The following is a 27,394-nucleotide window of genomic DNA, read 5'->3' on the forward strand; positions in this document are numbered from 1 at the left end:
CAGCTGCGATCTTGCGGTGGGAGTGCTGGATCCTGCATTGGAGGACCGCAAAGGAATCAATGAGTGGGAGATCAGTCTTTCAGACCATTCGAAAGCACGCCTTCGGAATCTCAAGAGAAAGCTTATGGTCTGTGGATGCAGTGATTTTTTGGACGAGATCAAATGTGGTCACGAATATCTTTGTATCAATACCATGGAGGTTTTTGAGCAAGGACTTTATCTTTACTTCCGCAGGTATCAGCCTTCATACCCGATCCTTCACTCTGCCACTTTCAACCCCGAAAAAGTCTCCGAATTATTGCTATTCGTCATGTGCATGATTGGTCTTTCCTTCTTTAAGACAGAAGATGCCGTGGACTTCATTCGCAAAATGTACCCGGTATGTCAGGTCCAAGTATATCTAAGACATATCATGGGGCCCAGCTGATGGGTTCTCAATCTACAGGGAATCTTGAACGAGGTTTACGCTCAACTCATTTTCGCAGCCGCGGACAGTCAGACCCCCGCCGATCTTCTGAACTATTTTGTGCTGGCACATCATACGCTTTTTCTTTTCATTTCTACCGGGGTTCGTCATCAAAATCGTCTATGGATCCCGCGCTATCTAACAGGTTATCAGGGGAAACTTTGCCCAGAAAAGTCTCGATCCCTTTATCTACATACCACAGCAGTAAGAAACCTCATATCTAACTTTGCCTTTAAACAACCCGATTTAACTGCTCCGGACAGACGGCAAGGCAATATGGCTTCTTCTGCTCCAGATTTGATCAAATTTATGATATGTTATTCTCACCACACATTGAAGAACGTGCCCGATGGATTGCTTGGACTCGAGCTGAATCAACAAAAAAGTACGGCGTTGTTTATAAAGAGGCCCCATGATAACCCATAAGCTGACAATCTTGGTAACAGCTTGATAATTGGCCTAGTTCTGCATGACTCTTGGTTGTCAGAGCTCTTCTCTATGAATCCTATCATTCGAACCGACATACTTATCCTTCCACTGCCTCTGGAAACCATTCTGTATCAAGCTCCGACGTGCCAGAAATGGTCTCAGCTGCTCACAGAGATTCCCCACGCCAATCAAAGGCTTGAATTATCATCTCATCACTTCCATCTACCCGACCTACAAGGGCCAATACATGTATTCTCCATGTACGGACTATTATGCTCTGTCCTTCTTCGCGTCTCCACAGATACCCGCCGATTAATCCTTAGCTCGGACTTGGTTCCGGCCGAGCAACACCACTACGTCCCATGGAACATTTGTCGCCTCGATAAACGGGCTAGTATTGTCTCCCCCCTCCTAGTCAGCTTGGTTCAGTTGTACGATACGACCTTGCGCGAATCGAATCCCAACTGCATTGTGATATGGCATAGCGTCTGTATGCTGCTCACAGCTGATCTCAACCTTCTTTCCCGTGCTGCTGGTCGGGATGGCCCCAAATCCATGTCTGATGCTCGTCGAGACCTTACGTTCTGGGCTTACACTCCTGCTGCACGGAGAGCATGTGTCCATGCCGCTCAGACATTCCGCACCTTGTCCCACCGAAAACCTGCAGATGGTACCGCATTCCAGTCTGTTCGAACCTTGTTTATGTCTGCTCTGATCCTCGGATTTTATCTCCTCGGTAGCCCAGCAAATGCCTATATGGAGGGCCCGACTAAATGGGATCAGTTTGATCTCGCAAATTCGGTTGTTGACTGGAAGATTATCGGTGATGAAGGGATCTCCAATGATGGAACTCCAAGTATGGCACCACATGATCCAGCGAGATTGGAAGATGCCGCCGTACGGTTTATCCGCTTTGGTGGACCAATTTTAATTGACGGAAAGAAATATGAACCTGGACCCCGTCATGCCCAGCGAATCTTATTGGAGTTTGCTGGTTTGCTGGACGAAGTGGGGACCCACTGGATGGCGAACTACGCTCGGCTTCTATACATGGTCCATGACACATTGGTAGCACCATACACTAGATCTTAGATGAGATTAAATTTTTCCAGTGTGATATGAAGCCAATAATTCACCGTCACCGATAACAAAACCTCAAATTAACAGCCTGAGTACCATGACCATGTATAATAGACCTCCCTATGTAGGCATGGTCACCTGACCTGTCACCAACCTGCGCCGGCTCCGCTGCTTTCCCCGGACGAGCCACTCATCACCCCGATCATTCCTCCTTCCTCCCCACCAGCCACATCCACATTATCCGGATTCCCTCGACGCTCCCTCAGTCAGTATCCGGACACATCTCAAACCAGACAAAATGAGTGACGCCTACGAACGTGAGCAGTATGTTCTCCTTTTCCTCCGAGCTGCTGAGTGCCAGCTGCCGAGCCACAGACACTGCGCTCCTATGGTGACCTTGTCGCTGATTTAAATTTCACAGGCAAAACAATGCGCTTCTGAACTCCCTCTCATCCAAGGTCTCCGCTCTCCGACATGTGACGATTGACATTCATGATAATGCGCGGGATCAAGACTCTCTCGATAACTCGGTATGTTTCACCGAAGGGACATCCATACCAGAGGACCCTTGTGATAGGCGTTTAGTTTAAGCCGGCTGCTGATACCATTTTTACTGTTCAGAACGATGTCTTTTCTTCTATGTCAACGAACCTGAAGGGCAGCGCCTCCCGGCTGACAAGAATGGCGAAACAAGGCGACACGGTGGCGGTGCTTAAGATTGCGGGCATGGTCATTGGGGCCGGTGTCCTGCTCTACATCATCTTGGGCTGGATCTTTTAGATGGCCTTCGAACTGCACTTCACTGTGATGTGACCCGCCGGCGACACTCCCTTTTCTACCTCCGTTATTAAATCTACGCCATGGTCGAGGATGCTCTTGCTGGTTCGAGATGTGCTCCCGTCCTTTCATTCGACATCTCAAATGCTGGATCATCCAGTCGCGCCCACGCAGCGAGTGTCGTACCTCATCCTGTTCTTTTTCGCCCGTTCTCAGATATGTGATTCGTTATACCCTTGCCTTGACTCAGGGTTAAAGGGTCCCGAAGTAATCGCTTATCGGGTTATGAGCGGATCTCCACCGACCTCGACAGCCTCAAATCCCTAGATTGATGCTTTAATGAACTTTATACAGCAACATGCGCGGAGTTGTCTTTTTCGTGCGACACAGCTATGCTTGCATTTTGATTTCTGGGGTTCTTGTTCTCTATCCCAGATCTGTGTTAGTAGTCCTCTCATCATTATTGAACATAATTCTTGCCGATGTTATTTGTCGTCTGGGCTCTTCTCCAAATACACTGTTAATGTGTCAGCGATCTCACCACTATGTGGATACAATCATTGACTGAGTCTCATGTCGCCAAGTAAGCAGGGGACAATCTCCAAGAACTCTTTCCCGTCACGGTACTTAGTATGAGTAACAGTATACGTATCACTCGGCAGTTCTTGCCATGACAGCGGAATGAGCTTCATAGGTTGTAAGGCAGTTTGTCTGTATGTCATTGCCGGGAAATATGCCGCCATCGTAGACTCGTCCCGTGGCAACTTGTGCCGCGTGATTGTACATTGCTAGACCCCGGTATATCGATAGCCGTTCTCCAATTGATCAGTCCATAAGTATGCACCAAGCTCCAATCATAAGTAAAAGACACACAGTATTTAGCATCTCCTCACACATGTAAGCGGCATTGTCTATTGCATGATCATATAGCTGCATGCAGATGCAAACGCATATGGAAATAAATCTGTAACATCTCGAGCAGCAACACACGACACTCGCGAAGTGACACCACGAACCATGTGGCGCAATCATATGGCACGATTGGCGGCTCGGCAGCGCAAGAATCTTTACCCACCCCTATGCCATGGCGGCAAAGATCGTCCCGAGCTGTGTTTAAACTAGTTCCCGTCCAACTCGGCTGTTACTCGAGACATTGAGGATATCGCGTCGATCATCGGAGGGCCGAAAAATAGCAAAAGTACATGGCAAAAAGTAAATATGAACTCCCGTAGTTCGGCATATCAATCTACCGAGGGGCCAGAACGCAACGCACAGCTCATAATCTGGTCACCGTTGCAGAGGGCTTGCTGCAGTGTTGCCGGAGTACACGGATGACTCCGTGAGTGTTTGTAACTGCCGCGTTCGCTTTGTAGTTGCCGATTCTCGCCTTCCGAGTCAAGAATGTCAAAACCCTGTGGCGCCTGAAAGCTCCGTGGTGGGTCGTAGTTATGGGTCATAGCTATATGTACTCATTCTTTTTTTTTTTTTTTTTTTTTGGCGCGTGTCCTATCTCTGAATAGCAATTGGTGACTGGCCACGACTGTCTCCACTCCTTGCTGTCGCAGTATTCTCTTGCTCTTGATGGTTTTGGGAGGTTAGCCGCCACAATTGATAAGGCTGGCCGACTCGGGCTGCGCACCAATAAGAAATTTCACCTCTCCTTTCTTGAGCTGGAAGCGTTTCTCCGGCGTTGCTGTCCGGCTTTTTGTTCTTGCAGTTGGGTAGCTATGTTTAAGGCTGCGTCAACTTGCTGGCTTATTGCGTCTAGACTTGCAGAAGGAGTTAAGCTTGGAGCTCATCTACTATACTTTGTAGATCGAAGACAAGAGTTTGGATATCTCCGCTTTTCGAGAAGCTTTCGTACACTATTTTCAGCGGATACTGTATTCATTTCTTCTCTTATTCGTGAGGACCTGTGTATAATTGGGACAGACCTGGTCTGTGAACTAACAATGACATAGACTTTGATCATATGTAATCCTCCAACGCAATAGCATTCCCATATGGGCATGATAAGGACATAACGCCATAAATAGATGGGTCTAGATGATGTGATAGTACCCGCTCAAATAGAAACAGGATCTGGTTCTGGAACCTAGTTTCACCGACTGCTGGATCCAGCGGGTACGCAATCAATGGCCAGGAGAAACTCCGATCTCTGCCAAAAAGCTCACCGTCAATTCAATGATCTACTTGTGGGTCCCGTAGACTAAGAAAAATTCAATTGATAAAAAAACCCTGAGGACCTTGGAACGATGCCCAAATTTTCAGAATTTTATAATGGGAAAAAAAATCTATATGTATTACCATTTTTGTAAACCCACTCGAATTTATCCGAATCTATTGTGTCATTTGAGTGGCCATGTTATCATCCATTGATGACCATATCTTTCCCGAATAGTAGGGAGAAAAGAAAATCCCTGTTATTCATAGCCACAGCGGGAATTAACAAACATCTGAAACAGCACGTTCTATTCTAGATCGTCAGGAGAAAGTCCGATGGCAATTCGGACGCGCAATCGGGCAGAGAAATCGGGAGGGAGTCGGGATTCCGATGGAAGCGGGAATGCCCGAGCATCCATGTGAAGGCATCCCGACAGTCCCCGTGGTCGGCAGACCAGGCCGAGACCACAAGGCTTTTTGGCTTTTGCTCGAGGCTGTTCAAGATGGCTTACCTGACAACCAATCTTATCAACGGTTCTCTTTATTGGTCATGATAGTAGTACATAAAAACTACTAGCCTATAGGTGCCCTACTGCAGGGGGCGTGCAGACGCCACCATAGACCACATTAGACGTCTCTCATGAAGGGTCCAAACGGGGCGCAATGCCTTATCTCGTTCAAAAGACCGAGTAAATGAGCCTGCCTATGGAAGTCAAAGTAAAAGGACCAAGGAAAACCACACACGTCAGATTCCAGCCATCTCGTCATTTGAATCCAGGGAAACAGGCTGGGTTGGTGTAGCCGGTGAACAGTTTGACACCTGGGCAGTGGAGCCGATTAGTGGAACATCTACCACTCCCGCTCGAACCGCGGCCAGGGACTTCATGAATGAGGGAAATGGACGGGTAGCTCCGAAAATAGGAAAGACGATCAAAGAAAATTACCGCAGGTGGGGGAGCTTGAGATAGCACAGGCCGTCAATTGTGAAACTAACCAACTCTCCGCTTTCAAACCAGTCACAGTTCTGCTGTGTGCATGCCATGTCCACATGGCTTTCCTCAGGTATACAGTAATGGTGATAGCTGACCTTGCAATTGCCTATTTCTCCGTGGTGCCATGCGCTGCACCTCTTTGTGTGACCTAGGAGCGGGGGAAACTGACCATGTCAATGTAGGCAGCTGCTAAGCACCATCGCAGCTGATCGGCATGGTCTCGACCTTCAGCTCTGGGTGGCCTCGTAGTACCAGGTGCACAGACAACATGAGTGCTGGGATATACGTGATGTATGTACTCCGTACGGAGTACGTTGCCAGTGTTGCGTTTCACCATGGCGTAGTCTCTATTCTTTGCAGAGTAACCTGCATTTGAGTGGAGTGCAGGATATAACGATAATGTAGTGTAACATGCATGTTATGCATCTCAGGCACGATCTACCCAAAAAGAGGATCGATCGCGGGAAGGGCGATCCCGAGGTTATGGCGTGATGGGCTTTCTGGGTAAATGAAGGCCCCGAGTCTCGGGCAGAGAAGGCGAGAGCCCTTATCGGTGAAGAAAGAGTCATAATGATCATTTAAGTGAAATTTGCCAGAAAAAAAAAATTAATGAATTTAAATAGTAAATAAATAAATAGAATAAAATATCACCTAAAACTCTCCTAGATGTATACAATTCTGCATGTTCTGCATGTGCTATTATTATTATTGACCTTCATATGATCCCATCGCTGACGTAAAATCAGGCAGATCAACCGCCAGGTCTCATTTACGCTTTCCACGGGTTTTTGGGGGCTCGGACTGACTTCCTGCTTATTCTTCTTTTTTTGTTTCCTCTCTCCTAAATTCCTCCTTGTTTTCCCGACAACATTTACCCCCTATTATAACGGCAAATGCTCCTTATCGCGCTGGCTTAGTCACCTCGCATCATCTCCGTTCTCTATCGCCACCCAAGTTGCAACCGAAAACGGCACTTCTCCACTGTACAGTGGGACCCGTTTGGTCGGACCGGCCTGCGATTCTGGACATTGTCCGGTAGATCATAGAGGGTTTTCGCTGAGAAAAAACTTGTCATACCTGCTTTATTTTCCTCCTCTCCCGCCATACTATTTGGGATCTCTTTCTTCCCTTCCAGATCGCTATTCTTCTTGCCATCGTGCATAACCAGCCTGTCAAACTACACCGGCTGCCCGATAGCCGTGGCGGCCATCTCTCAAAATGGCTCTCAGCTTCTTTAGTGGCGGCGGGAGTGCAAGCAATGCCAAGTATTTCGATATCCGGTATGTGGAGTTGAATAACCAGTATGTGCATGAGAATCATCTCTAACAAATTTTAAGATTGAATGAGGATTACATCGTTTTCCGTGGCGGCGAACATGAGGCTGCCAGCGCTCACTTAAAGGGGACCTTGGTTCTCTGCTTGTCGGAGCCCCTCGCCATCAAGCACATTCGTTTGGAATTGACGGGAATGTCTCGTGTCTGGTACGTTGGAGGGTCAGGATGACGGAGAAATCAAATTCAAGCTAACGGAGTCTTAGTTGGCACCTACCATCCAGCTCGACCGCCGGCGGCCGCAAATCCTGGAGAGAACGGGTCTTTTACGATAAGACATGGAGATTCCGGGACCCCGGCAAGGGCAAAACCGAAATCCTGGCGGCGGGCAACTACGAATACCCATTCGACGTGGTCCTCGAGGGATCCATGCCGGAGAGCGTGGAGGGACTGTCTGAGACTTGGGTCATGTATCGCTTCAAGGCCGAAATTGGACGCAAGTACGCCAAGGACATTGTGGCTCGCAAGCCCCTGCGCATCATCCGAACACTGGATCCGAGCGCACTCGAGCTCTCGCATGCTATGGTAAGTTGAGTCATAATTTTCTTTATGGTGGGGTTGAGCGGGGCACTGACAATGACGTCTATAGTCTGTGGATAATATCTGGCCGAACAAGATCGAATACTCCATCAGCACTCCTACCAAGGCGGTCATCTTCGGAACGTCGATCCGAGTGGATTTCAAGTTGATACCGCTGTTGAAGGGCCTGCGTATCGGACAAACTACGTCACAGTTGATCGAAAGTCACGACCTCACCCTCAATCCGGAAGACCCCGATTCTATACGCAATACTTACAAGATCACCCGCACGATCTTGACTGATGAGTACGATGTGGATCAAGATAATATCGAGGTCATTGATGAGGCTGCCGAAGGCTATCAATTTACCCGCTATCTGGATATGCCGTCAACATTGACCCGGTGCCTTCAAGATACAGACACGAAGGGTATCAAGATTCGTCACAAGTTGAAGTTCCGCATTCAACTCCACAACCCCGATGGCCATATTAGTGAGCTGCGTGCTACGCTCCCGGTCTCGATCTTCATCTCCCCCAACGTCGCCCTTGACGACAACAACAATATCCGCGATTCATCCGCTCAAACAGCCCACTCGGCTCATCAAAGACGAGCTGCGGATGAGTTCTCGGCTCACCAGGCTCCTCCCCTATACGGTGAACACCAGTTCGATCAATTATACAGCGAGGTGGATCCTAATGGCTACCGCACACCTGGCCCCGGCAGCGGACCAAACACACCCTTCGGTCCTCTCAGTCGCAATATCTCGGCCGATAATCTGGCCTCTATGAATGCTTTGACTAACACCGATATCTCTGCCTCCGCATTGCATAGCCGTCTTTCGAGCCTGAATAATGCCGCTCGCCTGGGTAACCTGTCTCCCAACGAGCCATCGAACGATTCCCACGCGGAGAGCCACCCCAACTCGAGACAGCTGAATGTTCATTTCAATGACTACTTCGGACCCTCGTCCGGTTCGAATTCGCACAGCCCAGCTAGCCCTGAGCTCTCTCGTCGAACTTCTGATGAGGTAGATCCTGAGCATATCCCATCGGGTATGGCGACTCCTTTCCACCCTCAATACGCCGAGGTAGAGACTTTAAGCCGAGTCCCCAGCTACTCAACCGCCGTCCGTGCCGCCGTTGGCTCTTTCGATTCGTGCCTACCCGACTACAATGCCGTCATTGCGAGCAGCCTGCCGACCACGCCGATGCTCCAGTCTCCGCAACAGGCCTACCTTCGAAGTGGTCGCAACAGTGGCCGGGCCAGTGGGATCTCTACACCATTAGAGGTGAATCCACCCGGCTACTTCAACCCAAACGGCGCCAATGCTGACGATGCCGAACGCAGACTCCGCTTAGTACAAGCCCGCGCTAGATAGCGTAGAGGCCCTACAACCATTCGACCGCAATTCCGACCTTTTCGCATTGTCTTTCCAGCTATTCAACACCAAAAGTCATAGCTCCAGTGCTGGCCACTGGAGCTCATACCCTCCTCTCTACCTTGCTCTTACTCTCTTCTCAGAAACTTTCTTGTTTCAAATTGTGGCTTTGATCATCTCCAGCATTCGACAGATATGGGTTTCAGCCCTTTACTTTCTCGGCGTTCGGACAACATTAGACAGGACTGGGATATCTCATAGACGGTTTCATGACCATTTGCTCCTTTAACGAGCCAGCTGTATGGGGAATTAGACTGCAGCACGACTTACGCATCAATGCCTATTTTTACCAGTTTCATGTACTTTAATTTCTGTCATTTTGAGACCCACGGGTTATTCACAATTATTTTGCTACTGAATTATGCCCCTCGTTCTCCCGATCTAGTAAAAGCCACTGTAGATCCGCACTCGTCCTACGCCCGGTCAAGGCCCATAATGTGATTGTTGGAATGCAACCTCATCCCGCATTTGAGCGCCAACTCCGTACCTGGAAAAGCTTGGAAGGATCCACCCGTGGCGTTCAGTTCCCAGAACATGGTTCCAGGAAGTCTAGAGTTGAAGGCGCAAACATCATCGAAAGAGCATTCAGTTATTCTCTGGACATTGTAAGGTTTCTGGCTTTTTAAGTTTGATTCCAAATTGCAAAACCAATCAAGTAGATCCTTGGGCATAATATGCGCCACAAATGCGGGCAATGACTTCATCGGTTCGATGGCCGATCAACACAGGTTAAGAATGCGGTGGCATCCCATATTTTCCATCTCGCAATCCTACTTGACCCACAAAGAACGATTTTGATCTTCTTGCGAGGCGCTTGCATTCCACGACTAGTTCGGTTCTAGACTAGCGCTATTAGGCTCCCGGTTATTCCTCAGCCACAGGAGCCACATATCCATACACTTCCGCATCCCGCAATTTCCATCTCCCCTGTTCAAAGATCTTGAAGATCACAAACGCTCTAGAAACGCATTTTCAATTGCATCGTTTCTCCCTGGCTGTGATTGTTTCGCCAGTTCCGCTACCTGTCTTTCCTCTCCGCCTCTTATCCGCCGCCCGCCGCCTTCACCATGGCTAGCCCCGTGGAGCACAAGCTCCCCCAGCGAACCGGTACCGTTAGCAGCAGCTTCACCCGCCGTACATCCTTTAGTGATGATGAGGCCATTCCGGATACCGATAGCAGTGAGGTACGTCTAGAGTGCCCTGGGATCCTCGCTGCCTTGGCTTTGAGGGACAACCCCGCGGTGGAAGTGTTCAAAGCGCTAACACATTGCTTCCTCTTTCTAGACTAGCAACCTCTTAATCGAGCGTCTTCGTGCATGGAAGCACATGTGTGGAAACCTTGAGGACTATGTCTCGACCACTGCCAAGTTGTCCAAGTCTCAGTCGAAGGACCATGAGAAGATTCTCAAGGTCAGTGTTTAAAGTTCCCCGCACGCAAGATCCGGAAACTGACGAGGTATTATGGCGGTGGAATAGACTGTCAGTGAGCCATTGAAGGAGGCCCATCATTTCAGTCAGTCCGAGGGCGGCATGGCTGGTCTCTTCAATAACATGCGCACCAACGCTCAGGTACGAGTTCACTAAACACACACACATCGGGTCCGTCAATAGCCTGGGGTCTAACACACAACTCCTACAGGGCATGGTCAACATGTATCTTGAAACTGAGAATAACCTGAAAGCCACCGTGCTCCCTACTCTCGAACGTCTCCACAAAGAAATTAAGAACAAGTCGAAGGAGCTCAAGTCAGGAGCAGCCAAGGGAGCTAAGGCCGTTGAGAAGGCTCGCAATGTGACCCAGAAGCACATCGAGCTTTTGGGCCAGCACTCTGCTTCACACGATTCTGCCATGGGCAGCAAGATTGAGCAAGCACACGACCCCTACATCCTTAAGCGCCAAATCAACCACCGCCTCAACAAGCAGGTGACTGAGGAGAACAACCACCGACAGGATATCCTCACAGTGCAGAACTCCTTCCAGCAATTTGAGGCTTACATCCTGCAAACCGTCCAGGCTGCTCTAGAACAATTCCACCAAATTATGGGTGGTCAGCTGGACCGCCAGCGCGCTATGTACGCCGACGTGCTTGGCGCCGCCCAGCGCATCCCGCCAGACTTCGAATGGATCAACTTCTGTGTAAGCAACGACGCCAAGCTCGTGAACCCAGACTCCCCACCCCGCGAGTTCGCCAACATCACTTTTCCCAACCAAAACCATCGCGCAACCAAGCCTCTTCTCGAGGGTACGCTCGAGCGCCGCTCTCGAGCCGTCATTAAGGGATACAGCTCAGGCTACTATGTCATCACACCCGCGCGCTACCTGCACGAGTTCAAGGACAACGATGACTTCCGCCGTGACCCCTCCCCAGAGCTGTCACTATACCTACCCGACTGCACTATCGCCTCGATCGACGGTGTCAAGTTCAGCGTTAAGGGCAAGGATATCTCCAGCAATGTGGTTGGCAATGCCTTCCATGCTACCACCGAGCTTAACTTCAAGGCTTCCACCGCTAGCCAAGCTGAGCAATGGTGGTCCCTTATCAAGGAATCTACAAACGGTGCTGCTGCCGTTGCTGCTACTGGCGCTGCTGCTACTCTGGCTTCCCCCGTCTCGCCTACTAACGGCCCTACTAGCCCTGTTGGCAGCATCTCGGGAAAGACTAACCAGCCTCCTACATACGCTGAGAAGGATGCCCAGTCGCCTGCTGGTACCCCTACAGAGGTTAAGACCCCTGGTTCCGTGAAGCCTATCAGCCGCACCGCTAGCTCAGGAAGCAGCTACTTCGCAGCAAATGGCACTGCTGCGGGAGAGAAGACCGAGAAGTCGTAAGCGAAGTTGATATTTCTTGAATAGTGTGTCTAGGATTTCCAATCTCATTTGGTCGTGGATTCGGTCTACACTGCCTTGGACTGCTTACCAGGCATCTCCATGATGCATTGCGAGCTCCTATTTCTTTTCTCTTTTCACTTCTTGTTTTGTTTTTGGGATCATTTTGCTCGTTAGACCTGAGCGCGCCCTGAGTCAATTCAGCTGGTTCTTCGATTGCCAGTGGGTGTACAATTTTGGAGATATATATTGTCCTAATAGTTCGCAAATACAATGATTTTGACGATTACTCTCACATTGGGTAGATGATACTATCAGCCGAGCTTCCAGTTCCAGCTGTGTATTCTTGAAATCTATCCATGGTGTGGATACACCCAACAATTGATTGCCAGGTGGACGAGTGATACAACAAATTGATTTTGAATAACTTGGTCCAAGAGACCTTCCGCTTGCTAAGATTGCTAACAAGGAACACCCAAATTCGTCATAAGGTCATATATGTAATACACTAGTGTAAACATTTATTCGGATCGCAGTACTCTGCAGATCGAATGTACCCCGCAGCAGGTTCCAAGAGCAGCCTGCCACCATCTGCAACCCGTGATAGTCCCCTCAGAAATCCTCAGGACTCTCCAAATCGTGCAACTTCTGTCCAAGGAATCGACCCAGCGCAGCACATTTTGATTCCAATGCCAACAGTACGGAGGGGGAAGCAGAGAGATTCAGACTGGCGAGACGTGCAAGATCCGCACTGCGGTCGATCTCGTGTTGGGCATCGAGAGTGCCATTTCGTGCGGGGGGATTCGGAGACGGCGATGCTGCAGTTGGTGTACGCTGCCCATCACCTTGAGACCCATCTGACGTGGCACCATTCCCGACGGATGGATCTGCCGAGGCCCCACCTTCAGTTAGATAGTCAGGATCGGCTCCTTTTGGTGTGGTCTGATCGATTTTGTTTGGGCCGATGGCGGCGAGGAGAACCTTGTCGGCGAGGCGAGTTACTACCGCCACAGAGTCATCAAGTTCGAAGACAATGGAGCCCACGTCGCCTAACGACATCGATTGGGCCGTTACGTAGGATGAGGGATGACTGGCGGGGTTCACACCAGTGAGGTTTCCACTGGAGGCGGTCTTGGCGTAACATGTGTATGCGGCACCGTAAGTTGCACTGAGATTCCGAAGTTGACGGGATGGGAGGGAGGAAGCATAGGCAAAGACTGCGCCATTGGTTGAGAAGACGCTACATCCACAATGAGCCCTGAACAAGGAAACAGTAAGGGGGAAAAGCGTACAGCATTGTTGTGATCTCCGGCGGGCAGAGATTATCCTCTAGAAGGTCGCCCAGCGCCTCTGAGTCCAGCATCTTGATATCAGGTAATTCGGGGAGCATTGTGTCGGTGGCGCTGTGAATAGCCGATGTATTTATTTCGACCTGGTTCTCTTTTGTGTTCTTCACGGATTGCCGTTGAGTCTCTACGACCCAGTCCTTAGGTGGGGTATAGGAGCAGTCCTCGGGGAAGAAGAAGCAATTATCCTGAAAGTCCTCGTCGTCGTCGTCGTATTCGATAGGCTCGTTGGAGGAAGGGAGAAGGTTCTGTGCACACTGCACGTGAGAGCGAGCCCAATATGGAACAAACGGGCAGTCGTGGGGCGCAAGATCGGGTTTAACGGAGAATAACTCGGAGACTGGAAGCGGTTCGAATTCAGCCATCTTCAGACCCATGGCCAGATAGATACGCGCACGCGCGGGGATCGGAGAGAACGTGTCTCTTTCCTTTCCAACAAGATTCAAGCGGGATAGGACAAAGCAATATGTTCATAGCTAGGGCTAGGAAAGGGGAAATGGGCAGAATATGACTGTAAAGCGCGGGCTCGTGTTTACTTTGTCTCTCCCTGACTCAGAGCTTCTAGTCCAGATGACAAGTCGCGATGATTCCCGCGCCCGGTTGCACAAAGCCAAGCTCGGGGGATCGAACGGGTATTTTTATACATGCCAGGATAGGAGTGTAGTCATGCGATACAGCGAGGCTCCGCGCCCCGGCTGAGCGCCACGATCAGGGAGGAGAGAGCATGGGGGGCTTGGGTGAGGAACGTGGGCATATTTGGGATGATGATTGGAGGGTGGGAATGCGAACGAGAAAGGAGTTAGGCAACATATGCAAGTGTGCTAAGCGCGGGAAAAAGAAAGAATTCGAGAGCATGGAAGGGCCTTAAGAGCGCTCCAGTGAGGTATTCAACACGAGGGATGGGGTGACAGGCCAATGATACGCGCCGGACGATCAATTCGGGGGCGGGGGAATGGGCTTGGGGGAATGATGCGGAGTGCAGAGAAAGAAAATCTAAAAGCACGAACCTGGCCTGTGCGAAGTTGAGGGTGTTGCCTGAGTGGATATGCAGGTGTGTGAGAGAGGGGAGTTGAATAGAGGAGAAAGGGAAGGATTAACGATCCGCAAATGGGCATGCTGTACCGGGCCGAGATGTCAATCTCCGAGACAATGCATGGATCTAAACTCGATATATTAGTACGTACATATAACGATTAGACTATTGTTTCATGTAATTCTATTATAGATCTTAGTCTCTTGTGGCTGATAGGATGAAATTCTGTTGGATTGTTGGCGATAAGGCTACAGTAAGCTTGCGATCGGCTAAGCAACAGCCCGAGTTAAGCCCCGGTGCCGCGCTGACCACTTTTTAGAAGGGAGTGATCACACTCGTACCCTTGAAATCATCTCTGCACTTCGAGTATGTAGTTGCAGTTTATTGACCAGAGCTCCAAAGGGATAGGCCGCTCTGACAGGCGCATCATCCGCTCGTAATGCGGGGCAAGAACACGGGCAGGCGCCGATCCACCGAGAGGCAAACCAATGTCCCCTTGAATGCTCCAAAATGTGGATACCTAATCCCGCAGCCAGTGTTCTGGGGCGACCTATGCTTTACTTTATTCCCTCGAGAGCTTGACTCTGAGTCCAAGGCGGTCATGCATCGATCTATGCTGTCTTCATTCGGCTGTTCGTTCACTTACCCTTGTCTCTAACGAGAGATCGACAGGGTTTTTTGATATTAGTGATGCACTTTTCCCGCTGCATTTCTGTAGTAAATTCCATATCGTCAAATCCACCTGGGTTGATTCCATTCTAGGAGACGAAGCATGTAAGTGGTGGCGTCGTCGCTCGCTTCATATTGCTTGTCTCTACCGTATCAACCACCAAGAATGCAGACTTCCATAGCACGTTGGCTATCTCAGCCTACGTTTACTTTTCCCACCGGAAACCGGGGATATCGCGAAAAAACTGCACCATATCTCCGCGGCGTATGCCTTAGTAAATCTAGACTGTCGAGTCCATTCTTTAATTCCGACAGTGCCATAGATGCCGTGGTCAGTCTCGCCATCTACCAGCAAATACATCACCAGTCCGAAACTGGACTTATACATCTCCACGGAATATGTCGTATGATCGAGCTACGGGGTTGAATCACTAGGCTGGTGCAAGAAACCCGACCACAAGCTCTGAAACTATCGAGGTATGCATGGCGCGCTTTGAAATTATGTATTTTAATGGTTTATCATCTCCACTACTTTCTGTTAGACTCGAGGTTGAATTGGCCATTCAAAATTGAAATACGACCTTGCTTCGCAGGGATGCAGTGCTTGTACCTTCGATACTACGCGGCCCCGTCATTTGCAGTGACCATCCTTGGATGCCACCTGTCATGTTAGATCTGTTCGGCTTCTCGGGGCTACTGAATGAGGTAGAGAGGATGCAGGTACTAAAACTTGACCCTCTAGACTACAATGAGACCCTTCTTTCGCTTCTTTATCGCCTGATAAATGTCTCGCCTCCAGGGCAAGCTTCTACTAAACCTGAAGAACTCTATGGCCATGTGTATATGCCTTGCCGATGCACGTATTTCCATCTACCAGAAGTGGTAGCCTACGAAACTGCTCAGCAATTAACCGGAGCATCACCATACTTGGTATTGCAATTGCCATTTCCTTCAAAGGAATTGCGGTCCACGGGTATTGTTGTAAGTAGGAAGGAACTATGGGTGTTGTTTGCATGATGAAGATGCACGAAAAGCGTGAATGATTGATGACAGAATGTCATAAGTAGGAGGAATAGATCGAATCACTCTCGGGGGCCTCTTATCTTATTGTATTTACTCGGGGTCATGCCATCTCAGTCTTGAAACATAGGAAGCTCACTGTGGCCAATCTGATATTGGTATCCTCTTTAGGGCTAGCTGCCCATGCCGGCGCACCTGGCATGCTAAGGCATTTTTGGACTGCATGCACACCAATCAAAACACAGCCCCGGAGACTACCCGAATTTAAGCCTCATGATTCTAAATTTGGCCAATTAGATAATGCTTGCCCTTGTGGGAGGCCTCCGCCCTCAGGGTAATGCTGCAGTCGTAGAGGTCATCCTGACATTCTTTTAACTCCCTATAGGGAAGAGCTGAGCATCAGTGGGTACATATAATTCATCACAATAGACTTTAGGCCGATCACAGAAGCCACATTATCAGGTACAAGAGATAGCCAGTTAATTGATTCGTTGAAGATGGTTATATTCGAAGTAGTCATCACGTGAATATAGAATGACTCAGCACTAAAATCGGCGTCCCAGATTGGCCATTTCCGTTCACTTTTACCCGTCAACTGGTGTACAGTATGTAATTGATCTCGGTGATGCTCTGAAGCCCCACTTCCCCTCACGCTGACAAAACACCGTCATTTTCCTGGTGATGTGGCGCATATCAAATCTGTCTCATAAGGTCCTCACGCCTCGTTCTTTTGGTAAGAGATCAATTTCCCCAGATTCATTCGAGCCAATCATACTAACGAGCGTAGCTACACGATCCTACACCATGGCCACCGATCCCTCCACTTATAAATTGAACCGTTTGTGATCCCTGCCCCTCCGCAACATCACCCCTCCCGATACTGACACAATGGCTCTATAGACACCATGATCCGGGTCAAGGACCCGAAGCGATCATTGGAGTTCTACAAGTTCCTCGGCCTGAGTTTGATCAAGAAGATGGATATGCCCCAATGGAAGTTCTGCAACTACTTCCTGACCTACGACGGTCCCAAGTCGTTGCAGGGTGAAACGCATTTTAGCGATCGCCATGCCAACATTGAGCTCACCCATAACTACGGCACTGAGGACGACCCGAACTACAGCGTTGTCAATGGTAACACCGAGCCCTACCGGGGCTTCGGTCACCTTTGCATCTCGGTCGATAACATCGAGGCCGCCTGCAAGCGCATTGAAGATGCCGGTTATCCCTTCCAGAAGAAGTTGACCGATGGTCGCATGCGTCACATTGCCTTCGCCAAGGATCCTGATGGATATTGGGTAGAGATCATTCGTCGTGGTGAAGAGGATGTTGGCACCACCACCGACCCGGGCACCTACCGTCTCAACCACACTATGATTCGCGTCAAGGATGCTGAGGCGAGTCTCAAGTATTACACAGAGTCTCTAGGCATGACCTTGGTTCGCACTTCTGAGAACCCGGAGCACAAGTTCAACCTGTACTTCTTGGGCTACCCCAAGTCCAACCCCGAGATCAAGGAGGGTGCCAGGAACCCCGTCTCAGAGTGGGAGGGTCTGCTAGAGTTGACCTGGAACTACGGCACTGAGAAGCAGGAGGGTCCTGTCTACCACAACGGTAACACAGAGCCCCAGGGATTCGGTCATATCTGTAAGTTTCACCGTGCCACTCTTCGGCAATATTTCGGGTTAATCTAACACCAATCTTCCTCTCCAGGTATCTCCGTTGATGACCTCGACGCGGCCTGTGAACGGTTCGAGTCACTGGGTCTCCCTTGGAAGAAGCGCCTGACCGATGGTCGGATGCACAATGTTGCGTTCCTGCTTGATCCCGACCAGTACTGGGTTGAGGTAATTCAGAACGAGAAGTTCAAGCCCAGTCCAAACTGTTAAAGAAATGGTAGAAATGAAATCATTCCTGATCATACTACATAAAGAACGAAATGTTGTAGACGGTTTTTATTACATGATGACTTTGGAGCAATTAACCAATCCAGGCCTAATAAGCCCAACAAGCCCAAATTCCAGTGCAAACGGGGGCAGCTTATCAACTAACTTATCATAGGCGGACGCTGTGGACCCTTTCCCCCGCCCCCCAGAACGAACATCTTGCTGGACCAAACCTTCCAGAAATTCAGTTCATCCCAGATCCAGATCAGACGTACATCAAATAGCGATGAACCAAATACTGCAGGATGAGCTGACACGCTACACTGGGTAAAGTCTCATTTGAACAAGTGCCACGACTCGTTTTGTCGACCGCCAACCCCACACTTAAAATCGACCGGCGGGATCCCGAGACCTGGAGGCAAAAACCCCGGGAAAATCTCAACATGTCGCCCGATCCTGAGAAGCCGAAAAAGGCACCGAGGAAGCACGTCACAACGGCCTGCGTACCTTGTCGTGAGAGTAAAATCCGAGTATGTATCTGTTGTGCCCTCCTATCGCGTAGGGATCGGCGGTATCTGATTCTCACCCTTGCAGTGTGACGGGTCTACGCCATATTGCCAAAATTGCCAACGCAAGGGCAAAGATTGCAAGTACCAGCATGGCGATGACAAACGGAAGTAAGTGGGAACTTGAATTAAGCTTCAAATGCATAGTTGGCAACCTAGTGCGATGATGATCTCTTATGACGCGGGGCAATTTCTCGATTTCGCAAACTCAAAAATTGAGGAAAAGGGCATGGCTAATAGTCCTGCGCTAGGGTATCTCTCCGAGCTGCTACTGAGCTTTTCTCGGCGAGAATAGATCAATTATGCCAGTTTATCCATGACCAAGGACTGGAGCCCCCACCCATGGATCCAGAGGATGAGGCTGGCATGGATAGGGTGCTTGACACTCTTCAAATCCCGCGTGGGGTCATAAAAAGCAAAGATACAATGGCGATCGAAGAGCAGGAAGTTGAGACCAAGCAACCTATCATCTCAAGCACATCTCCCGTGCAAAGCTCACCTGCCTCGACCCCTATTGGACAGACGCAGTCAGGAAATGATTCAGCCACCCCGGAATCAAATGCATCGCAGGGAATGGTACCAAACCAACAACTAGCAACCTCCGTGGAGCCTTGGAACCAGTTTGACATGGTACGGGCCGCACCTGAAAACCAGAACTTCGTCCACTGGGGATTTACGCTTCCAACGGCTGAAAGTCTTGATACCATCTACGCAAATATCAACAATGGATCGGGAATGCATTTAAACACTGGTCTGAGTCCAGATAGCTTGCAGATTGGTATGGACATGGCCCAACAACCTGGGGTCTTACTGGGCCAGCTGCCAATGGAGCAACACCAAGAGTCCGACAGCGACGAGGAAAACGAGGCGGAAAACGACGTTATTGAACAGCTATCTAATCGAATTGGTACATTGAAAATCGCAGGAGACGGCCATTTGAGATTCTACGGCGCTACCTCCAACCTCAACCTGGTGGACGTTTCTGCTACACAACAACGTCAGAGACCAGATGCTCGCACTGTGCGTCACGATGGTCAAGATATTCTCAATCATCTTCGGGTTGGCCAACCAGTTGATCAGGCCTTAGAGGATCACCTGGTCGAGCTCTACTTTACTTGGCAGAATCCTAGCATCTATGTGGTTGATAAGGAAATGTACATGACTGCGCGGTCAAAGTGGCGCAACGAATTTGACGACACACCTTTCTATTCGGAGGTGCTGACCAATGCTATGTCAGTGATTTTCTGGTTATTGGATCTATCTGTGTACTGACCTCTCCCAGGTGCGCTATCGGTAGTGCATTTGAGGCGCGTTATCATCCTACATTCATCACATTCCCAAAGTCCTTAGCCGAGTTCTTCGCCGATCGAGCCAAGGCGCTTTTGGAGATTGAACTTGATTCTCCCTGTGTTGCAACTGTTCAAGCCCTTGTGCTTATGAGCTGTCATGAGGGAGCATCGAATCGCGATGCGCGAGGCTGGCTGTACAGTGGTAAGTGATTTAACGTTTAGCATATTCAATTATTCGGGTCACTCACACTCCATTCAGGCATGTCAATGCGATTGGCCTTTGATCTTGGTTTACATATTGATATGAGGCTATACGTCAAGCAAGGAGATATCAGCCAGCGTGAGGCTGATGTGCGACGGGCAGCATTTTGGGGAAGTTATGTTGCAGACCAGTAAGTCATACCGCATTCGATTACAAGTTCCAAGCTGCTGACGATCAAAGTTTCTGGGGATTCTATCTTGGTCGTCCATTCCGTATGAATGCAGGAGACGTCAGTGTGCCCAAGCCTGCATCAGGTCTTGGCCCTGAGAAGGAGACGATTTGGAAGCCTTATGGCCTTCAAGATAAAGAGATAGATTGTAGCTTGAAGGACCCCACGGAGCTTGTTTGCAGACAGTTTGTTGTTCTATGGGAGATGATTTCTCCAGTCGGGCATATATTGTATGTTTCCACTCCGGAAATCTGCAGATTGAGTCCATTGCTAACGTTTATTTAGATACGGATGCTCAGACATATCTCGCCATGATTTGCAAAGACTATGCTTCCAAGTCACAGAAGATCTATTCGCTTGGAAAGCCAACCTTCCCTCAAATCTCGAGATTGACTTGAGCGACAATACCACTCCGATACTCCCTCATCTGCTTGTCCTCCAGTAAGTTATTTGATTTGAAGTAGCAGTCAAGGCCAACACTAATGATCTTCAAGTATGCAATACCACCAGATTGTCATTTTCTTCCATCGTCCCTGGGTCTCAAAAAGCTACATTCAACCCCGCAGTCCTCGCCAAGGACCTGGCTATCACCACGCACGACGCATGTGCATTGAATCAGCTACAGCCATCGCACGACTTTTACAGATATACGAGAAGCACTACACCTTCAGAAGAATGACCAACCAGGTCGTGGCCATCATTTTCAGCGCCGCACTTATGCTACTCTTCGTCACTGTCTCCAGCTCTCCGCTAATGCCCACCAAAGTTGGCGAGACCAATCAACCTCACCCCCGAAACGCTGAAATGGTCGCATATCTCAATCTTTGCTTCCGCGCACTTGACGAGCTCGGCCAATCATTTGAAAATGCCAAGCGAACCCGCGACTACCTCGTTACCCTTCAACGACGCTGGCAAACTCACATGCGTCGCTCTGGTTCCCGTGCCAAGCGACAAATCAGTAGTGGAAACCTATTATCAAATTCTGCACAAAAAGCATCTGCCAATTCAGCACATACCACACAGGGCCCAGAGGCTTCGCGCAAGAAGTCTCGAGTAACCAACACCGATGTACACTCCCATAACATTCGACAAAATTCCACTTCAAACGTCAATCCCGCTACCTTTGCTGATAATTCATCATACCAACCCACACAACCATCCACATCTCATCAGAATGTCTACGCTCAGCAACCTTTCTCGGCACAACAACAAGACGATTTTGACTGGGTTCGAAACTCTGATTTGAACATCTTGCCTGGAAGTCATGGCTTCGGTGCTGATCAAAATTCCTTGGGCAGTATAGCCGCACCGCATTTCTCGGGTGATCCGAGCATGCTTCCAGATCTAGGAGATATGGAGGGCTGGTGGGGATCGCCCAATGGGAGCTCAGGATTAGGAGGACCGAAATTATAAGGGCGAATTTGGTGCATATCGTCAGAATTACTTATATTCCCTTTTTTCCTTCTTTTTTTTTCGTGGATCCTTAGTATTAATCATGTAACAACATATAGCAGTGCTACCGACGTTGTCTGGTGCATTGTACATGTCTATAATTATTATTGGACTGATCTCACTCCCGAACTGATATTGGCGGTTTGCTTGGATATAGCTCCGACGAATGAATACTTCAGCCATCAAAGGGGTACCTAGTCGTCATCACTACTTTCTTTATTGAATACATCTTGGAAGTAATTTGCCACTTCCTGCCCAGGAAAGTCGTCTTCTCTTGAAAGAGTCACTATGCGCTCTCCGAACCCTTTCTCACGACCCCAGAAACATGCCTTCCGCATAACGGACACAATTTCCTCACCCTGGTGTTCAAGAACTGTAGATCTCGCAGCCGTACCCTTGCTGCTCGAAGTGACCTGCGATCCAGCAGACCTATTCCCCAAAAAGACTCGCACCCACGGCAAAGTGACTTGCAGTCTACCAATACCATGATCCGGACCAGTCCAGACTTCATTATTAAGCCCATAATCTAACCCATACGGTGGCCAGCGAGACAGCGCCTTCCGACGACGGACGGGTGGATCAATATCCCCGTCAGTGTCTGAGCCAGGGTACATGTCTCTATCCCATAAAGAACTTGTAGGGGAATCATATTCCTCGGAAGTCATCTTGCCCGTATTCTTCAGCACTGGAATGGGATATTCCGGCCCCGTCAGATACTGAGGAAATGTTTTTGGAATATCCCGTCCCGCAGAGCGAAGAAACAGGACTGGCGAGGCAAATGCATCAAAGCACCGCTCAAAGGATGCGAATAATCGTTCACGTGCCTCGAGAAGGGGAACAAGATCTGCAGGGGCGGATTTCCGTCTAGTTGATCGCTTTTGTTTCGTTGAGCTTTCTTGGTCTGCATTATCTTCGTGGGTACAGTACTCATCAAGTCCTGGCCAGTCGCATATGGGCTCGTAAGCAGCAACAGCGTGTACGAGTTGCGGTTCTGTGAGCGCTAACATTAATGACAGTGAACCGCCGATGTGTGAGCCGAAGACTCCGAGCTTCGTGGGTTGGAGATTGTTTTTGATCCAGTCGAATCCGGCCAGAGTGTCATGTACTGGAGTCGGGTATTTGTAAAACTCCGCTGTTCGGCACTTTGAATCTGGTCCTTTCTCTGACTCAAGCTGTGATTCAGTGCCTCTGGTCAAGGGGGTCTCCTTGTCTGCTGCCCCGAGACGATAATTCACTGTCACCACTGTCGCGGAAGTCATGGAGGCCAGAGCATGTTGCAGAGAGTTTTCATCAGAGCCAGAAAGCCCTAATACCAAATTCCTTCGAGGATTAAGTGGAACATCATGATCGGATTGGTTCTGAACTGATTTTTCCCCCTCGGATCCCTGGAATATGGGACCTGGTGGTAGGTAGAGAATCACCTTCGACCCAGAAGGGACATCACAATGGGTCGTCGCTGGTCGTGTAACTCTAAGCAAAAATATAAATCGAGATCTTCTGGGGCATTTTTGTACTCGGGGCTATCATACCTTAATGAAACAAAACCATTGTTACCGATCGAAACGGAGAATGTCTCATCGCGGCACGTCGACAAATACCGGACACTGCGGATATATACATAAGCCTTTAAACGAGTTCGTTTGGGCAGACGCGCCAGGCGTGACTGAGAAATTAAAGCGCGCATCGCTGCAGGAGTTGTTTGGCTGTGAACCGTCAAAATAAAGGCCGGTTCCACGTGACGTCACTCGACATTCACATAAGCTTTAACACTTTATTTTATTTCTAATTCAACGTACTAGTATTTGACTGAATTAGTCAAGTTCTCATCAAGAGTCATGAAAATTGAAGCATTTGCATTCGCGATGACAGTAATCCGGCATATTTAACACGCAAGTATGGTTACATGAACGCTATATAAAAGCACAGGTACTCCGCCTCCACAGATATAAATCTCATCTAGAAGGAAATGAAAGTTTCCAATTTATGCATGTGGATGGCCTTGATTCCAAAACGACTTCTCAATAGTCGCGGACGCAGCTGGGTCATCAATGTCCAGAGGAGCTTCCGTATCGTCATCCGGCACCGGTTGCATAACCTCGAGGCTGAGCTTCGGGTCCTTGGAGTAGACACGCAGTCCAACCACACATACTGCATTCCACGGATCGGCAGCAGGTCCCTCAATCTCGGGCATCCGGTTGGCGGACTTGTTGTCTGCCTCGTCAGGAGGCATGTCAAGATCGCTGTCAAATTCAAACCCCTCCAACAACTCCAAGTCGCTCATGTCCAGATTATCTGTGGCCAGACGTGTATTCAGGCTCGGTCGTGGCGAGTCCGTCCGTCGAGCGCGGTGACCACTTGATGTGGGTCTAGCATGTAGCCCATTGAACTGGATAGTGGGGACCGAGCTGTTGGGAGTCGGCCGCCGGTCACTGTTATCACTGGAGATGCTATCTGTAGGCGAGGCGGTAGGCTTCTCGCCTAGAATCTGTGTGATCTGCGAGGGCATTGGGCCGTTCATCGAGCCATTGTTCACAGGGCAATGCTGACGGGCTTCCATACGCTGTCCTCTTGCAGCCAACTTGCGCTCGCGAATCCATTCCTTTTGCAGTCTCCTCTTGGTTTCGTCACGGAGCTTCTTGCGCTCGCGGGCTTTCTTTCTCTCTTGCTCATAGCGTTCTTGTTCTGTCTCGCCAACCAGACCCTTGGCGTGGGCTAGATCATATGAAAGACCAACCTGTACCAGTTTTTCCCTTCTGCTTGATGCAAGGCGGCGGACAATCGCCTCAGTCGGCTCGACCTCCTCGTTTCGGAATGCGGTGATCTTCATCAGAACATGGTAGCGGCCCGGGTCAAGGTTGATCTCAGCATTGACAGATCGGTCCATAAAGTGGCTGTTGTGACTGCGCACCATGTACTCCTCTTCGCCCTCTTTTTGGACGCGAAACTTGAGAACAAAGGTGTACTCGCCGGCCAGTCCCTTGAAATATCGGGTATCAAGCTGTTTTAATGGTGAATAAAGGTCCAATTTAGAAATTGAGGTACCACATACCTGGGAAAGGACAATGACGACTGGGCCGCCTTGGGTGACATTCATAATGAATTTTGTGCTGTGGTAATCAGCCGACCATGGAACATTCAGCGTCGTCCACTGTTGTGTGATAGTCCACTCGGGCCCAAAGAGACGAGTGCGATCGAAATGCTGATATTTCCGAAGCAGATCGCTGTAAGAGATCCAGAAAAACTACTATAGTCAGTATCAATCGTCCCACGTCACGATACAAAGCACATACCCCATCGTTGCCAAATTTATGGCCCAGAAGCTCCATCCATTCGGCAGTCCACTGCTCAGATCCATCGCCCCAGGCACCGTGCCATTCTTTCTTGCCCCACGGGTTCCTGAAGAGGTCAGCAGAAGCTCCTACAGAAAGTGATCAAAATTACTTACCGCAAACGAAGAAGACGTTTGCCCTTAATCTCCCTTGCTTCCATAATGGAGTATGAATGGTTCTCTGAAATACCCTTTCGATCGCGTGGAGGGCCTTTATACTTCGGATCCAACCAATTGGAAAAGAGACCTGTTCCACAACCGAATAAGAACTCTTCGTTGACCTTCATCAGTTCTTCAGTCCAGAACATATCTTTGTCCAGGATATCATTCGACAGAATCTCCGAAGTGACACCACCAGTCAAATCTTCGATAGCTTCTCCCACAAAACCACCTTCAATTGCTGAATAATCACCATGGGCTTTGGCAAATGCCTTTTCCAGCAAAGGCAGCCAAGTCTCATTCGGGTCAACACACTGTGCAAAATACAATGCTCGAGAGCCTGTCTGCCAGACTCGGCGGTACTCCTCTTCAGCATCTGTGCCAATGCTATCATCCCAAAGCGGACGCTCGTCAATCGACTCATCGTAATCAGCGGCACGAAGATATAGCTTGTCATCAATGATGCATTGCTGCCATTCTCCATCTGTTCATGGTCAGACTGGCATTCTGGCTGCTTGCCATAAGATTGGGAACTTACCGCGATAGAACACAAAGCCATAGATCCCAATGGTCTGGTCCCGAGCAACACATATCTTTTCAATCAGCTCCTCCTTGTTGCCCATCGTACACAGCGCAGCCATCAACCAGCAATCCCCATCACAGCCTTGGCGCACGTCTGAGGCTGTCGGTCCATTGATAAAGAACTGGGGCTCGACAAAGATTTCCTATAATTGTATCAGCACACGATTCTGAGTTGTCAGATGATCGAGATATTTCGCCAAAACGTACTGTCACCCTCTTCACTCCACGAGGCCTCATCTCCTCGTTTGTCGTATCCAACCCATGCAGATAATTCTTACGCCCAGATTTCAAATCTAACTCGATATCGAAATGGGGATCCGTGTACTTCTGGTTCACCCGCTTACATTCCTTCACAATACGATCAACGGACTTCTCACACTCGCGCTTTGCCTGCTCATATGATTTAACAGCCTCATGACCCTGGATCACACCATTTGGCACCCGCTTTGCACGCGTGCGAGCATAAGGATTATCTGGCAACACGGTGTACACTTTACCGGGGTACTTGGTGTTAAACTGTTCCCAGAATTGCTTCACGGATTCCTGCGGGGGTTGGCAGCGGGCCCGGTGCGGAGGGCGGCTGTTAGACCGTGAGGAAGCCGCGCCATTGCAGTACATCTCATCTTCGAATTCCATGGTGGCGGCCTCTGAGAGACACGGTCTTCAGGTACTGCTGCTGCTGCCAAGGTTGACTTATGAAGTTGAAACAAATATAAGAGCAATAGGGGGAGGGGATGTGCTATCGGAATTTTTTCCTAGCGCGCTACAGAGTATATCGCACTAATATGCAGCTTTGGCGACGATCTCATCCAAAACCTGGAACGAAATGCAGGTGATGCACACTTCTTTGATACTTCAGGAAGGTGAAAAGGATACCGTCTCTGAGTCTCCAGATATTGAGTCTTCAGGATATCACATCATTTAAATACTGGCACTAATTCACATTGCACGGCCACCACGGCGTCGCCGGTGCCGAGACTATCGCGCCCATCAGCACGTATGGAAACTCGTTTATTCAGGTCCTCGGGCCTGTGCCGTAAGGCTGCAGGTGCGTGCGTTAGACTCGCGGTGGACCCGCGAATGAACAGGCGTATAGGCTAAGCCTAGCGCTGATGGCCCCCAACTCGGCATTCCCCCCAGGTTCAGCTGGCTCTTGTTTCAAAGATTACCAGCCAATCAGCTGCTTGAAAGGGCTTAAATAATAGGCCCCCAATAACCGTGCCTCGCAGAATCTATTAAGGGGTTTGCAGAAGGGATTGGTGAGGTTGTGTACCTGGGTGCGGGCTTCTGGGCCCAAAGTGGTTTCCAAGAATAAACATTCGTGTTGTGTGGGGCGCCGTCAGCTCGACACGGGACAACTCCATACCGCAGTATAGATTCAAGAGATCTGATTGGGGAGATAAGATGATTCATAACTGTGCCCAGGTGCAACGTGATCTTCATAGAATTAAATCTGGGCTGAGCATCGAAATCCCACATTCGGAAAACGTGAGGTTACATTTCGTGAAGACTGTATATGTTGTTATAACCCATACGAAAGGGGTATGTACGCCTTGCATTGACTAAAACTGGTGATAAAATTGGAATCCCGGCCCTCCTGGTCATTCCCCG

General features: G+C 49.4%; 9 protein-coding genes across 9 annotated transcripts; 6 read left to right on the forward strand and 3 right to left on the reverse strand.

The window, feature by feature from the left end:
• Positions 1–193: 193 nt before the first annotated feature.
• N7503_010293 (uncharacterized protein) lies at positions 194–1,987 on the forward strand (the record flags this gene model as incomplete). The annotated part of the gene is made up of 5 exons (XM_057069839.1): positions 194–379; positions 446–568; positions 612–670; positions 730–851; positions 930–1,987. 5 exons carry the CDS (start codon positions 194–196, stop codon positions 1,985–1,987), a joined length of 1,548 nt encoding a protein of 515 aa, XP_056916450.1.
• Positions 1,988–2,265: 278 nt separating this feature from the next.
• On the forward strand, positions 2,266–2,927 carry N7503_010294 (SNARE domain- containing protein). The gene is made up of 3 exons (XM_057069840.1): positions 2,266–2,299; positions 2,397–2,505; positions 2,597–2,927. The coding sequence occupies exons 1-3, from the start codon at positions 2,274–2,276 to the stop codon at positions 2,753–2,755; spliced, it is 294 nt and encodes a 97-aa protein (XP_056916451.1). The 5' UTR covers positions 2,266–2,273; the 3' UTR covers positions 2,756–2,927.
• A 3,818-nt stretch (positions 2,928–6,745) lies between these two features.
• Positions 6,746–9,185, forward strand: N7503_010295 (arrestin family protein). The gene is made up of 4 exons (XM_057069841.1): positions 6,746–7,187; positions 7,245–7,388; positions 7,445–7,763; positions 7,828–9,185. Exons 1-4 carry the CDS (start codon positions 7,126–7,128, stop codon positions 9,133–9,135), a joined length of 1,833 nt encoding a protein of 610 aa, XP_056916452.1. The 5' UTR covers positions 6,746–7,125; the 3' UTR covers positions 9,136–9,185.
• Positions 9,186–10,262: 1,077 nt separating this feature from the next.
• On the forward strand, positions 10,263–12,025 carry N7503_010296 (PH domain protein; the record flags this gene model as incomplete). The annotated part of the gene is made up of 4 exons (XM_057069842.1): positions 10,263–10,379; positions 10,480–10,605; positions 10,672–10,764; positions 10,835–12,025. 4 exons carry the CDS (start codon positions 10,263–10,265, stop codon positions 12,023–12,025), a joined length of 1,527 nt encoding a protein of 508 aa, XP_056916453.1.
• Positions 12,026–12,415: 390 nt separating this feature from the next.
• On the reverse strand, positions 12,416–13,862 carry N7503_010297 (uncharacterized protein). Its single transcript, XM_057069843.1, has 2 exons — positions 13,315–13,862; positions 12,416–13,262 (listed from the first exon to the last, which is right to left on the reverse strand). The coding sequence occupies exons 1-2, from the start codon at positions 13,743–13,745 to the stop codon at positions 12,635–12,637; spliced, it is 1,059 nt and encodes a 352-aa protein (XP_056916454.1). The 5' UTR covers positions 13,746–13,862; the 3' UTR covers positions 12,416–12,634.
• Positions 13,863–16,771: 2,909 nt separating this feature from the next.
• Positions 16,772–17,979, forward strand: N7503_010298 (lactoylglutathione lyase GLO1; the record flags this gene model as incomplete). The annotated part of the gene is made up of 4 exons (XM_057069844.1): positions 16,772–16,823; positions 16,878–16,928; positions 16,991–17,737; positions 17,804–17,979. The coding sequence occupies 4 exons, from the start codon at positions 16,772–16,774 to the stop codon at positions 17,977–17,979; spliced, it is 1,026 nt and encodes a 341-aa protein (XP_056916455.1).
• Positions 17,980–18,419: 440 nt separating this feature from the next.
• On the forward strand, positions 18,420–21,675 carry N7503_010299 (transcription factor domain-containing protein; the record flags this gene model as incomplete). The annotated part of the gene is made up of 8 exons (XM_057069845.1): positions 18,420–18,506; positions 18,571–18,653; positions 18,794–19,774; positions 19,825–20,033; positions 20,091–20,223; positions 20,274–20,492; positions 20,548–20,703; positions 20,757–21,675. The coding sequence occupies 8 exons, from the start codon at positions 18,420–18,422 to the stop codon at positions 21,673–21,675; spliced, it is 2,787 nt and encodes a 928-aa protein (XP_056916456.1).
• Positions 21,676–21,908: 233 nt separating this feature from the next.
• N7503_010300 (uncharacterized protein) lies at positions 21,909–23,398 on the reverse strand (the record flags this gene model as incomplete). The annotated part of the gene is made up of 2 exons (XM_057069846.1): positions 21,909–23,184; positions 23,229–23,398. The coding sequence occupies 2 exons, from the start codon at positions 23,396–23,398 to the stop codon at positions 21,909–21,911; spliced, it is 1,446 nt and encodes a 481-aa protein (XP_056916457.1).
• A 297-nt stretch (positions 23,399–23,695) lies between these two features.
• N7503_010301 (uncharacterized protein) lies at positions 23,696–26,419 on the reverse strand (the record flags this gene model as incomplete). The annotated part of the gene is made up of 6 exons (XM_057069847.1): positions 23,696–24,712; positions 24,764–24,955; positions 25,005–25,110; positions 25,160–25,685; positions 25,740–25,926; positions 25,991–26,419. 6 exons carry the CDS (start codon positions 26,417–26,419, stop codon positions 23,696–23,698), a joined length of 2,457 nt encoding a protein of 818 aa, XP_056916458.1.
• Between the last annotated feature and the right edge of the window lie 975 nt (positions 26,420–27,394).

This window comes from Penicillium pulvis (assembly GCF_028828015.1).
Source record: "Penicillium pulvis strain IBT 33274 chromosome Unknown scaffold_8_segment0_segment0, whole genome shotgun sequence".
NCBI classification, from domain to species: domain Eukaryota; kingdom Fungi; phylum Ascomycota; class Eurotiomycetes; order Eurotiales; family Aspergillaceae; genus Penicillium; species Penicillium pulvis.